The 14,022-nt window shown below is 45.9% G+C and overlaps 3 protein-coding genes across 4 annotated transcripts; 2 read left to right on the plus strand and 1 right to left on the minus strand.

The window, feature by feature from the left end:
- Positions 1-194: 194 nt before the first annotated feature.
- gfod2 (glucose-fructose oxidoreductase domain containing 2) lies at positions 195-5,010 on the minus strand. The gene is made up of 3 exons (XM_056607295.1): positions 4,468-5,010; positions 3,149-3,480; positions 195-2,620 (listed from the first exon to the last, which is right to left on the minus strand). Exons 2-3 carry the CDS (start codon positions 3,399-3,401, stop codon positions 1,719-1,721), a joined length of 1,155 nt encoding a protein of 384 aa, XP_056463270.1. The 5' UTR covers positions 3,402-3,480; positions 4,468-5,010; the 3' UTR covers positions 195-1,718.
- Positions 4,547-8,292, plus strand: thap11 (THAP domain containing 11). Its single transcript, XM_056607296.1, is given in 2 exon segments — positions 4,547-6,437; positions 6,439-8,292. Coding segments are annotated over 2 exon segments (822 nt in total). The 5' UTR covers positions 4,547-5,652; the 3' UTR covers positions 6,476-8,292.
- Positions 8,293-10,475: 2,183 nt separating this feature from the next.
- LOC130404084 (neuritin-like protein) lies at positions 10,476-13,789 on the plus strand. Of its 2 annotated transcripts, XM_056608696.1 has the most exons (3): positions 10,476-10,560; positions 12,274-12,421; positions 12,599-13,789. In XM_056608696.1, exons 1-3 carry the CDS (start codon positions 10,527-10,529, stop codon positions 12,897-12,899), a joined length of 483 nt encoding a protein of 160 aa, XP_056464671.1. In that variant the 5' UTR covers positions 10,476-10,526; the 3' UTR covers positions 12,900-13,789. The 2 variants fall into 2 exon arrangements, with proteins under 2 accessions (XP_056464671.1, XP_056464670.1); XM_056608695.1 differs by lacking the exon at positions 10,476-10,560 and having other exon boundaries at positions 12,030-12,421.
- Positions 13,790-14,022: the final 233 nt, after the last annotated feature.

Below are 14,022 nucleotides of genomic sequence, written 5' to 3' on the forward strand. Positions count from 1 at the left end.
TCATAAAGGATGTTTTAATTAGTCTCATGCATTACATTACCAAACATAAAAGAGGTATTGTTATTCAATGCGCAGAACAGTTTGAACGCTGGAGAGCAGATGGGCTACGATGGAGAAGTGTTTATAGAGTATTTATAGAGAACAGTTAGGAGTAGAAGAGAGTCATTCTACATACTATGAATGCTTATTCTTCTGTTCCACGTACTAGAAATGTGCTCCATAATTCACACCATGATGTGTGTGAACAGCTCATCCTAATCACATCCTACGACCAAGTTATTAAGATAATATAAGGTCCAAAAGTCCTCAAATCTAGGAATTAAAAATACTTAATGACACATTAATACAACTGGATTTATTTGTGGTCGAACATTTAATGGAAAAATTGTGTTTCCTTGTCAAGGCTCAATGCTCCTGGTGTAAATGCAATACAAGTTATGTTCACAAAGCAAAGGCTGACATGAAACAGAAGTTAAATATTACAGCTTAACAGAAATTCACAGGCTGGAAAATATACAGTGCGAGAATTTTAATCCACACCAAAACATACAAAATAAATACAACAGTTAGGAACATGACTGCAGCGACTGGCTGGTAGACACAATACACTGCTTAAGAACGTGGCATTGATTCAGTGCAATAAAAGAATGTTTAGTAGTTGTAAAAGCCTGAAGGTATAAGTAATACGTGTCCTTAAGACACGATGTAAACATCTTTTTTAAGCACTATTAAGACAGCGTGAGGCAAGCATGTGACATCAAACGATAGTCTCCTCACCTGCATTGGATTACTCAATACATCGCTATACTGCAACCCCACCAGCTCTCTTCGCCTGGAGAACCCATATTGCAAACATCTTAAATAAAGTGAAACACAGCCCTTTTCGTGTGTTCGAGGTCCAAAGCCGTTCACTTCCTGTTCCTGGAGCCTTACCCGGGGTGGGTAGGATGACACTATCTAGTATCGGTCACACATCAATCCAGTGGTTCACCTCCACCGAATCTAAAGTACAACGCATCAAAGAAGAGGCTGCGCTCTACACGGGGAAACGGAAGATTCCAGAAAGATCAGAGAATCTAAAAAATGAAAAAATATATTAATTCAATCGGTTTCTTTTTCTACATGTAAACACGGTTACATACATCCTTGAAACATTAACACGCGTGTTCTGCTGGATGCTCGTCGGGATTTGAAAACAAAAGCAAATATGGGATTTCTTTAGTTAATTTTCTAAATTGACAAACTGACATCAAATGAAAAAAAAAAACTGATGAAAAATTATTTTGGAAACACTTTCAAACTTGTAATCCTATTAAAAAAATGTAGACCAAAACATTTAAATAAAAAAACAGTTCCATTACCCTCATTTTGTGTCTCTGTACATACATTTCTGTCAATGAAGTTAGGAAAATAGTTTGCAGTGTTTAGCATATTACAAAAAAACAAACAAAATAACACTCCCCTGGAATTCTAGCGCTCATAATTGTGTAAAGAAAATAATAATTTAAAAGAAAGGTTTGACATGTTCAAAGGTTAGACCGTCCAATATTTGAATTCTTGACAATATTCCAGTCAGAAGAAAACCGACATTATTTTAAAACCAGTTAAGAAGAGGCGACAGAACATGACGGTGTTCTCCGTTGAGCTCAGCGGCCGTTAGTTCTTGTTCCTCTGCAGGCCCTCACGCAGGTTGTGGTTAGGGTCCGGTTCGGCGGTTCTTAGTTCTTGTTCCTCTGCAGGCCCTCACACAGGTTGTGGTTGGGGTCGGGCTCCTGGGTCATGACCTCCACACACTCCCACTCCCCGCTGCGGCTGGACCTCTTCACCGCCTCCACCACCGTCTGCACGTACAGCCCGTCCTCGAAGGAGGGCGCCGCCGCCACCGGCTCGCGGGCCCAGGACCGCCGCTCTCCATGGGCCTGGAACGAGTGTCTGAGCGCCGTCACCATGGAGCCCAGCCCGCGGAGGTGGGGCAGCAGGGGGTCTGCCGGCCCCGCCCGCCCGCCGTCGCCCAGCAGCAGCTCCTCGCCGCCGCCCCCGTGGCGTTCTCCGTACAGCTGCGTGCCGCGGGCCACCAGCCGCCCCGCCGACCCCACCACCATCACCTCCTGGGTGAACGCCCCGGGCATGTTGAAGTTCAGCGTGACCGTGCAGCACACGCCGCCGGACCCTGCCCCCGGCCCCGCCTCCCCCATCAACATCTGGAAGAAGCAGAAGTCGTCGCTGGTCACGCGGCGGATCCCGCAGATGGAGGCGCTCTGCGTCAGGAAGGTGCGCAGCAGGCCGTGCACGCGCTGTGCCCGGGAGCCCAGCAGGTGGCTGAGCAGGTCGATGACGGTGGAGCCCACCGTGTGAAGCCCGCCGCCGCCCATCAGCTCCTCACAGGTCCAGCCGTAGGCCCGGTCCAGCAGGCTGGGCCCGCACACCCGCACGTCGCACACCTGCACCTCGCCGACATAGCCCTCCAGCAGCCGCCGCCGCATCGCCACGAACGCAGGCAGGAAGCGCAGGGTGTTACCCACGATGCTCAGCAGCTGGGGGTAGTAGCGGGCCGCCGTCACCATCTTGAAGGAATCCACAGCAGTCGCAGCTTTCTCACAGACAACGTTCTTCCCGATGCCTGGGACAGGGAGCAGTGATCCGTTAGACTTCTGTTTCAATACGCCTACATAATTCCTACATTATTCAGTCCCACAATACATTTTACATTTTTCAAGTGTGCATTCAAGTCTTATTCCTGCCATAATTCGCCACAATATTGTCCGGTGATTCTGTTGGGATGTGACAAACCCAGGAAGCTGAAACAGGAAGCTGAGGTAAACGGTCAGGAATTGCTGAGATAAGCGAGCTGCTACCACACCCTCTTGAATTCCTATCTCAGTGCGTTGTGCATGAGCTCACAGGCTAACAGAGGATCGGGGCTGCATTGAGGACGGCCGTACAGAGAAACATACAGAACATGACCTCCTATGATCATATGGGACGTAGAGTCATCATCATAGGTGTTCCAGAGCATTCGTGAGATCATCTAGGTGTCAAATTTGTAATATCGAGGTTGGTGTGTGTCCTGCTGCTCCCGTTTCACCCACACTGTGTTCTTTCCCCGTCTGTCTGTCTGTCTGTCTGTCTGTCTGTCTGTCTGTCTCACCCAGCGCATTGACGGCGATCTGCCGCGTCATGGGCGGGGGGATGTAGATGCAGACCAGATGTACGTCGGGGTGCAGCAGCACGTCGTCTGAGCGGCTGGTGCTGAAGGGGATGCCCAGCTCCCGGGCCAGGCCCCCCGCCTCCTCCTCGCTCTGCCCCCACAGCGCGTGCACCTGGAAGCCCTCGGCCTGCAGCAGTGGCACTAGCATCCGGGCCGTGCTGCCCGTCCCGAACACGCCCACCCCGGGCAACATGGCACCTCACAGCCCTCCGGTCCGACGCATCCTCACACACGCCGCCCAAACCAAACCGACCGTCTCCACGAGAGAACACCTGTGAGGATCAGACATCGGACATGAGACTCTAATCGATATATATCATTACTGTTGACTGGCTGTTAAACGGAGTGCATCACACCGCGCTTTTCTAACCAGTGGCCACTCACTGTGCTTTACAATATTGCCTAACATTCACCAATTCATGCACACATTAACACACCAACGGCGGAGTCAACAACGCAAGGCGACAGCCAGACCGTCCGGAGCAGTCAGGGTGAGGTGCCTTGCTCAAGGGCACCTCAGACCTGATGCCTGTGTGCTCTCCGCATGTTAAAGCGGTTGCTGAGCAACAATGCAAACGTGATGTAAATGTAATTTATCAGGTCTCAGGTCAGCTGAGAGTCGTTCTATAGCAGGGAGCTGTGGAACATACTGTCAGACACTGGTCAACATATTTGATGTGCACACAAGGTGTCTGTCTGGGTATCAAATACACCTGGAGAGAGAGAGAGAGAGAGAGAGAGAGAGAGAGAGAGAGAGAGAGAGAGAGAGAGAGAGAGAGAGAGAGAGAGAGAGAGAGAGAGAGAGCACCTGCTCCTGTCAGAACACAAGAAAGATGAATTCACCTGTCCCCTATATTTTAATCTATTTAGCTTTCCTTTAAATAGCTGGTCGCGCATACTCCAACACCACAGCATCAAGCTGTCCAGCGTCATAAGGAGCTAACGGATTAGCAACTACACCACCAGTGTGTGAGCGCGTCACGTCAGAACGTGATCTCAGCCGACGCTCGGTACTTCTGGGGTCTCGCGGTGAACCGTTAGTAGAACCGTCCAGAACGCGCTGCTCTGGGCTCGCGAAGCGGCTCCACCGAACACCCTGAGCTCCCGCTGAGGGCGGAACTAGCAGCACTACACGACTCTTTAATCATTGCTTCCGTATTAAGTGAACTGTAACTGACGAAACAGACAAACAAGAAACACACGACCGCATCAAAACACAACATTAAACTGAATGGTGTTAAATCATATCGTTAAAATACCTGTTCCCAAGACGACAGCAGTGGCGGTCGTGATACTCGGCTCATCCGGATCCGGGCGCTGCCCAGTTGCTAGCAGGTTGCTAGGCAGTAACGTCTGTGGGCAGTAGCCTATCAGACGTCTACGATGAGAAAAACAACTCAACATGTTGCTGGCAGGTTGCTAGGCAGTACCCTATGACACGTTTAGGATGATTAAAACAACGTATTGTGTTGCGAGGCAACAGCCTATCACTTGGATACGATGATAAAAACAACGTAACGTGCCAGATGAGGAATCAAGTCCATCTTGTTTAGTTGTTTAAGTGTTCTCCAAGTAAACGCCACATAAAGGTCAGAACCGTGCCCAACAACGTCAAAGACAATAGATTTATAATTGATTAGGAATAATTAATAGCTGATATAGTTTTACACTTCAGTTCTTCACACTATACACTCAAAAGTAAATGAGTAGTCTTAATGTAAAAACATTATCTCAATGTATCTCAACACAGCGCCAAATCGTTACAGCATATCAAACATTGAATAATATAAAACATGCCACATGTCGTGTCACTTTCCACACGCTAGAGGACGCTGTGGCGCAATATATCAAACGAAAGAAGAAGAAATCCTTTATAGCAAACAAAACCAAACTTTTGACCACTTCTAATCATCAATCGTGGTATCTAGGTACACGAATGGCCATCAACCGTCGATTGTATTCGTGTATTGTAGTCTCTTGAAACTGGTTTGAGTCTGAGCCTACCATATAATAGCATTTTTTAATGTGGCTGGTATATGGGTTCGGTTTGTCCGTTAAAGACTACAACTCCCGCCAGCAGGGGCAGTGGCGCTATCGTGTTCCAGCTCAAAACTAAAGGGATTATGGGAGATGTAGTTCTTCTCGAAGGCGCTCGAGAAAATTTAAAATCCTAACTTTTGACCAATATGAAAACCAGCGAAATAATATAAATGAGGTGAATTGTAAGCATCTTTGATTAAAGTCAATTCGATTTGGTGTTTTGGTGTTTGTTATATGAGATTTTTTTTGTTGGAAACTATACCGGAAGCTGTAAGCATTGTGGGACGTGTAGTTCCGCCTAGAGGCGCTGGGCTTGATAACAACGCGCAGAAGAACGAAACAAAAATAAAATAACCGTAACTCATTTAAAATAACCTATTTTTAAACTATACAGCACACTAAGGATGCCTGGGTTCACTTGCTGTGTCCCTGGCTGTTACAACAACTCGCACCGGGACAGGGAGCTGCGTTTCTACACGTTTCCTAAGGACGTGACGCAGAGGGAGCTGTGGCTGAAGAACATCTCCCGGGCCGGGGTCAGCGGCTGCTTCAACACCTTCCAGCCCACCACAGGACACCGGGTGTGCAGCGTGCACTTCTCCGGGGGACGCAAAACTTACAACATTCGAGTCCCAACTCAGTTCCCCCTGCGGGGCGTGAATGAGCGGAAACACCGGAGGGGAAGGGGCCGGGGCAAGAAAGGGTCCGCAGCCGTTGCGGCGGCGCAGCCGCGTACTGCAGCTCACTCCGGGATCGTGATCTCCAACGTGTACTCTACTTCCCCCGGGGATGCCGACAGCAACACGACCGCCGAGACCGGCATCGACAGCCTGACGGTGGTACAGATCGACCAAAACGGGGAGTACGTGGGCTCCACCAGCGTGGCGGTGCAGCCCTACCGGATCGGCGTGCCCGCGGATGTCTCCAGCACCACCGAACCCACCAAGGAGGAGCAGTCCCCGGAAGAGCCCCTCGACTACATCAGCGTGATCAGCAACCCCCTTGACCACTCGTACTCGCTGACCACCGGGACCACCTCCACCGAGCTTCTGCGGAAGCTGAACGAGCAGCGAGACATCATCGCGCTGATGGAGGTGAAGATGAAGGAGATGAAAGCCACCATCCGCCAGCTCCGCGTGAGCGAGGCCAAGCTGCAGGAGGAGGTCCGGGACCGGGACCGGGAACGGTCCCGCTGCCGTGGCCTTCACCGTGAGGAAGAAGATTTGATCCGCTGGAAGTAGTAGGTCAGCTCAAAGACTCTCTTGGGACGCCGACATCAGGTCCTGAGAACAAGCCCTGTTTTCTACCAATTTACGAGCTCCGACCATTTATACACATTAGAGCCAATAGATACATTTTCATAGGCTGACATTTTCATCTATTGAAGACGAAATAACTACTCATGCTGATGATCTAGAATGGTCGTCCAGTTTAGTCCAGGTTTGAAGTGCACTGCTGGTCTGCTCTAGTGATGAGTTTCTGTAATCATGACACCGTAGGCGATGCTCATATGCAGGCTTAGATATTAAAGACAGGAGTATGAAAGTCTAACATGTATCCCACGCGGTTGCATTGTTTACCCGCTGTATCCTGTGACATGCTGTGCAGCACACAGACAGCCGCTGCTTTCATGTCCAAGGATTTGATGCGAAGAATGTTACTTTATTATTTTTCACAAAATTATATGAAACTTCCAGGTCATACATGATTTTTTATTTATTTTTTTCGACCTAATTATCAATTTGAAGTAACTGTTTTTTGAGAAGGGGGGATTAGCCTGAGTGACTCAAAGCCTTCTAAGATGTATTCTTGGTAAGGTGAGATATCTTGTAGATATTTCTGCACAGAACAGAAACTGCTGATTTGGGAAGTTCCCAATGTTTCTGTTATACCCCTAGGAAGATTGAGATTAGGCCATTGCATCGCTAATAAAACAATGGGACAGTGGACGTCACCAGACCTGGAAGACTGTTGGTTGAACTGTTGTTTTTTGGTATACATGCAAAACCATAGGATTTGTCATTTATTTATTTTTGATACGTAGGCCTGCCACTAGTCATAGGATATTAGAAAAGGTATATCTATGTTTCTGATTGCAACAGCTTGCGAAAAAGGTACATTTCCATTTCATTAATAAAAAATGAATTAGTACAAATAGCATTGAACCATTCTAGAGTAACGCTTAATGCTAATCACATTGTGTATGTTGAATGAAAGGTCTTAAAACCTGCTGCATGTTCAGGTGGAATCAGGGATGAGCAGAGGCACTTGTTAGACATGTGGGAGGGACCAAGAGGTGTCAGAACACTGATCCATCACATCAGGATCAATCACATGCTCAGACTTCTGGCCTCTATTGGATTAAAGAAAAATGAAAATCTGATGTGGTTTACAAAAGACCCACAAAAAATTGCATAATAGCACTGACAGGGAATTTGGGTAAAGAACAGGGTGTATTGTTTATTCAATATTTATTCAGCAATCCTAGTGTCTAATAGTCATATGCACTATGTGTTCAACAGCTCCTATTTGGAGCAATCAATGCTTCAAAAAAAGATTAAAAAATAAGCAGAGCAAGCATCCACACAACAACCACATGTTTATGTGACAGAAGTTGGCTCATGATAAGGAATACAGTTAAGATTATCAGACAGATAATGCTTTACGCAGTCATTGAAATATATTGATGAAACGCCGTCGCCCTCCATGCTGCCTCTGTTGAGGTTTAAGAAGAAGATTCAACAGCCTCTCTTGGTGTTACACAAAAATCATGTTCTTATCACAACTCTAAACCACGGCTCCTCTACAAGTTTGTTTTCATTATATTAAATATATTGTGTGGCAGGGCGGTAACATCGGCTGCATGTTTCATATGATCTGTACAAAATATATAAATCTAAAATAGTTGTCGATTATAAGTACATTTTCTGTTTGTATAGTGGAATCAAACAGCCTAACATAACCTGTAGATGGCAGCACGTTAAATATTCTCTAAGGTCTAATTAAATGCGTGGGGGTGTGGGTATGCGTTGGTGTGCGTGGTTGGGGGTGTGGGTATGTGTGTGCGGGTGGGGTATGTGTTGCATACACACTGCATGATTGGTGCATGGCGTCATTTCGGATTTGTGCCGTAGATCTGTCCCGGTTGTTCTGCAGAAACCGCCAGCGGAGATGAATGGATGGAGGGAGAGCAATGAAGAGATGGAATGATCCTAATCTCATCGGGATTTATTTGTATTTATTTATTTTGTTCTCCAAGCAGAGTTGCATAATGCCTTAATCCACGGCTGTGGATCAAACGTGCTCATCGCCCCCCCTGCTCTGCTGATATCACCCCGGCCCCACGCTAGAACCCTCCATTGATAGAAATAGAATGCAACATTGAATGACCCTACTCTGTGATTGGACCAATAACCTGTACATTTAGGCAATGTCCAATTCACAAATTAATAATATACTATTACAGTGTGAAATAATGAATTATAAGAAGACTAAAACATTGCTCATTGATTACAAGAGAAAAGTTCTTTATTCCTTTGAATCCTTTTTCTTAATTTCTGCAGTAGGTTTTTCCCTCATGAAGAGGATCAGCTGTGTACAGTTCAGTGAACTGAACCTAAAGTCTTTACATGCGTGAAAAAACTGCTGTTTGGACAACATCTGTTCTGGTACAACTTAAAGGCTAGAACCAGCATGCAGGGTCTCTGGGGTTTTATATCTAAGCTTTCCGATTCTCTCTTCTCCCTTTTTTTAGTTCAGGGGAAAAATTGCACTTCCAAAATCACAAATTCAACACAAATTCACAGACATTCAGTTTTGGATATTTTTCATTGAATAACTTCAACAGAAACCTAACACACTCCAAAAACATTATCCTGACAAACATGATTATTATTATTATTATTAAAGTGTTTTTCTGTATTGAACAAGCTTAAATTAACAGGCTCCGGCTTACAATCTCACACCAGATAGTCTCTCTCTCTCTCTCTCTCTCTCTCTCTCTCTCTCTCTCTCTCTCTCTCTCTCTCTCTCTCTCTCTTTGCCAGGTAGTGTGACCATGATGGTTTTTGTATTTCGTTAATGGTGGTTCTAAGCAGTAGAATAACATGGAGTAAGCGTTCCTCTTGATGTCCAAGAGGATTTATGCCCACAGGAAACGCCATCTGGCTGCAGTCGATTCGAGGTGAGGGATGGACCTGGTCAGTAAGGACAGTGAATCAATAAAGGGAGTGTTGACTTTATTTCGGTAAGGACAGTGAATCAATAAAGGGAGTGTTGACTTTATTCCGGTAAGGAAAGTGAATAGATAAAGGGAGTGTTGACTTTATTTCGGTAAGGACAGTGAATCAATAAAGGGAGTGTTGACTTGTGTGTCAAAGGATCCCATTAGCTCAGAGTAAGTCTCCTCTCTGCTCCTGTGAACAACAGCAGCATGCTTTCTGAGGAGCTCCCCAACCACCCAGGGGCAGCAGGGCTCCAGAGAGGGTGTGAGGGGTCCCTGGTGGAGAGGACCTCTACGTCAGAGAGGGTCTCACTACGCAGGCCGCCTCCCGTGGGGGCGTGGCCCTCGAATCCTCTATGGGACAGCATCCATCTGGCAGCAGCCTCCTGGAACATCTGATTATCCCCTCTTTCCCGCGGAGCCTGCCGGCCGCGGAGCAGAGCTGGGTACTTACTGCGCTCTGAAGCATCCCTCAGTGTCCTATAATCTCTATTGTAATGCAGGTTTCGGTCCTACCTCGACTTTTTTCTTCTTCTTGAACTTAATACCGGAAATGAGAATGCTTTCCCACCGGCTAATCCGAGCAGCCGGGCTGCAGAGCGCCGAGCTGAGCGCTTACACCAAAGCTCCACGCTTTACCTTGGGCCCCGCCCCCTGGACACATGCATACACACACATATACGCACACACACACACATGTAGAAACACACACAAGCACGCAGACACAAACAACCCCCCCCCCCCCGACACACACACACACACACACACACACACACACACACACACACACACACACACACACACACACAGAGCAGCCCCACGGGCTCTCTGTGATCCATCGGTTTATGTCATTTTAATCCCCTGGTCTGTGGGTTTGTGTGGCTCTAGTATTTTTGCTGTTTTTTGACGGATTCCCAAACTGATGACAGCACACAGAAACTTTCGGTTTGGAATAATAACATCTCAGAAAACATCAAGTCACAGCCTTCAAAAGAAGAGGTTCCACTGAACTCTGCTGGACTGGTCTGGTCATCAGGTTGTCTGGCTGTCAGCAGCATGTCTCTGTGGCTGCAGCTCGCTCTGAGCCTGGGTAAGGATCTGCTGTCAAGGAAAAACCTGTTCGTTTCTGGGTCTTCATGCAAAGTGTGCGTGTTCATGTTTATGTGGTACAATGTCCTGCCTCCTGCCTCTGTCGAGGTATTAATACCCATGTTTTAGAATATGGATATTGTGGGATGGATGTTTGTAGTACATATATGTATTTAAATCATGAGGACAATACAAAGATAGCACCATGTTGCTCGACACAAAACAAACAGAATCATTATCAATTCTGAAATACTAAACTATTTCAGAACAAGGTCCATTGAGCTTGTTCTGAAATAGTTTAGTTCTGAAGTCGTTTTTGTAAAAGCACTTATCTTCTAGTTTAGTTTATTTCTAGTATATGCTTTGTTTTGTTTAGATGAGATTTCACATGGTTTGAGAGCCTTATAGTTACAATGATAGTAAATGATGGATCCTTTTACTACTACTGCTGCTACTTTCATTACCAAAACTACTACCACTGTGACCTATACTGCAGCGGCTAGTTGAACACCAATGATAACCCTTTAGAACTAAACTATGAAATTAATTATTTGTGAATAAATATGGAATGTCAGATGACTTATACAAACGGGTCAGGCCGTGTGTTTGATAACTGCTTCATTCAATCATCTGGAGCTGCAGGACTCCTAGAAGATCCTGTCTGACAAGAGATTAGAACAAATAAGTACAGGGGTCACACCTCAACCTAGCCCCTCGACTTCGGCATACTTTGACCCCATTCCTGAACAGGAAGTGAATCTAATCTTTAGTAACGGCACAATTTAAGTTAAGTTATTTAAAAACGGAGTAAAACCCACTTCTAAATAAATGCTGGAAAGGTGTCCCATGATTTGACTACAGAAAATATGACAAAAATTAACAATTACATTATCAGTCTCTTCCTACTAATGGTTGAAGAGACTACAGAGGCTACAGGGAAAATGTCCAAACAGTATCAGCGTACCCTGGTGTGAAGCGTTTGGTGGACTCACTGGAATCCTGTTATGTCTACATATTCTGGTCGCTCGCCATTTGCAAGTGGGCAGCACCAAATGACCCTTTCAGCATAATCTCTCCATATGAATGAGGCGGATATATTTTGGTAGTAGTTTAATCTTTCCCAATAGTACAGCAAACAAGGTCCAACTCTGAGGGTCAGAGTAGTCTGAATAAAGCGACGGTCCATTGTTGTAACTCTATACAGCACTATATACCAACAACTGAGCAATTCATGGTTAACCACAGCTACCTCCTATTTTCAGCGTATCTATACCTCTTTACCGTTAAGTCATTTTGGAGGAAAACTTATGCTAAAAAACATCTGCTGAATAATAAATGTGACGCCTATGGTTGGAATGTGCCTAAACGCATTCCATGCGATCATGGTGAGCATCAGTGTGGTTCCCTATTGATGAAACGTTATGATGGTCAGGGTGTCTAACCTCCTACCTGTCTAACCTCCTACTTGTGTAACCTCATACCTGAGGGAACCTCAAAATAGTACTTAGAATCGTGCAGCATCGCTGGTGTAGACGGGGAGTGGTTTAACCTAGTGATTGTTAGTGCTTGGCACTTGGTTCTATGAACATCCTTACTGTACCGAAAGAGATTGTTGTTTCTCTTTCTTCTGACAAATATACTTATTGTAAGTCGCTTTGGATAAAAGCGTCTGCTGAACGCCCTGAATGTAATGTAAATGTACCTGTGTTCTCAGGGCTACTCCCCGTGTGTTGGGCGGCATCAGTTCCTGTTTCCTGTGGCTCAATCTACAAGAGCTTTGCGGGGTGTCTGGTCACCCTGGGGGACAGCATGGGGGACACGCAGAAGGACTCCAGCACACAGGACATCGACGCGATCTGCAGGTTTGTATTCGCTCTACCTAGAGTTTCAGGAAAGGTTAAAAACAAATTGATCCTTATTATTTAGTATTGTTATATATTATTATATTCCTGTGTAGAGCTACACTGTGTGTGTCTGTGTGTCCATCAGTCCGTCTGTGTGTCTGTGTGTCATCAGTCAGTCTGTTTGTCTGCCCTCAGGTCGTGGAATGCCTTCCATGTTTGTGCCAGCTCTGCGCTGTCCGGTTGCCCCGGCGACGCAGCAGCTGTCTGGGAGTCACTCCGCCAGGAGTCCAGAAAGACAGAGTTCTCCGGAAACCTTTACGATCTGTGTGCCAGCCGCACGACCCTGGCACCCAGCACCCTGCCCCCGTCCCAAGGACCACCCACTTCAGATCAGACCAATCAGGAGACGCTGAAAGGCCACTGCTCCAAACAGAGGCCGGTTTCCCCTGTTCTCCTGGTGGCCCTTGCCAGCCTGCTGCTGGCACTCATGGCCTAGCACTGCCTGGGTGAACACGTGACTTTTGGCTGGCCGGTTATGGGCGGTTCTGTCTGATTCTGTCTGGTTCTGGCTTGTTCTGGCCGGTTCTGGCCAATTCTGTCCGGTTCTATCTGGTTCTGGCCGGTGCTGGCCGGTTTTGTCTGGTTCTGGCTGCTTCTGGCTGGTTCTGTCTGGGTTTGGCCGGTCCGAACAGGTGGACGTGATGAACACTTGTACAGGACTCAGTGTGGATGTGTGGACTTTCCTTCAAGGTTATTCGTGTTAAGTGACTTTTCTTTTACGCTTAACCTTGAAGATCACACTGATGAAGATTCCAAAAATAAAATCTAGAACAATCCATCGAATGGCACATGATAATATTATGCATGTATTTAGTCTGCTTTGATCAGGTCTGGATAATAAAGGGAGGTTTTGACATTGATTTGATTGACAGGTTTTCAGCTCTGTCGGAGATCCAATAGTTGTTTTGTTTCTTAACAAAGGACATCTTACTTTGTGAAGACAGAATATATTTTTTTACTGAAAACATTCCCCATCCTGTTAAAATCAGGGCTTTCCTCAATATGTCAAAGTCTGACCTAAACATATTCTTCCTTATATGTCAAAACCTATTCTTAATGAAATTTTAAAATGCAAAGCAAGGCATTCTATACATAATGATAACAACAGTATTTTATTTTTTCATTGCATATGTTCAATTATTAACACATTGATTTTTGTACAAAATCTATGATTTTGTGCATAACGTAAGTAATTAGCACAATTCCCTCCTTCAAAAACCGCCAAACCTTGTGATACAATTTAAATCTCATTATTTGTATGGGTCATTAAAGAATGACTAAATACGCAGATGTTTCTAACACTAAGTAATAAAATCTCTTTGGAGTGTTTGGATGCTGGCCCTTGTCTGATTGGACACTGGTGCTCGGTGGGGCTGCACACCTGGTGCACATTGAGTCAGTGTGCACAGGTAAGACCAGCCATCTCCTCAGGGTAGCATGGACCTCCAGCCCCATGAGACACACTGGAAAAAGCCTTCTGTTGAACCAATTAAAAAAATCTAGGGTAATGGTTCACATCTATATTACATAACTTGAGCCAATGACCAATATATAGCTTG

This window comes from Gadus chalcogrammus, chromosome 14, assembly GCF_026213295.1.
Source record: "Gadus chalcogrammus isolate NIFS_2021 chromosome 14, NIFS_Gcha_1.0, whole genome shotgun sequence".
Classification (NCBI taxonomy): domain Eukaryota; kingdom Metazoa; phylum Chordata; class Actinopteri; order Gadiformes; family Gadidae; genus Gadus; species Gadus chalcogrammus.

What these genes read in the sequence shown, in the direction of transcription:
- gfod2 (XM_056607295.1), bottom strand. Translation starts at nt 3,401, where the DNA reads ATGTTGCCCGGGGTGGGCGTGTTCGGGACGGGCAGCACGGCCCGGATG. An exon ending in GATCGCCGTCAATGCGCTGG is followed by an intron (nt 2,621 to 3,148) that starts GTGAGACAGACA and finishes TCCCTGTCCCAG; the next exon opens with GCATCGGGAAGAACGTTGTC.
- LOC130404084 (XM_056608695.1), top strand. Translation starts at nt 12,141, where the DNA reads ATGAACATCCTTACTGTACCGAAAGAGATTGTTGTTTCTCTTTCTTCT. An exon ending in GACATCGACGCGATCTGCAG is followed by an intron (nt 12,422 to 12,598) that starts GTTTGTATTCGC and finishes GTCTGCCCTCAG; the next exon opens with GTCGTGGAATGCCTTCCATG.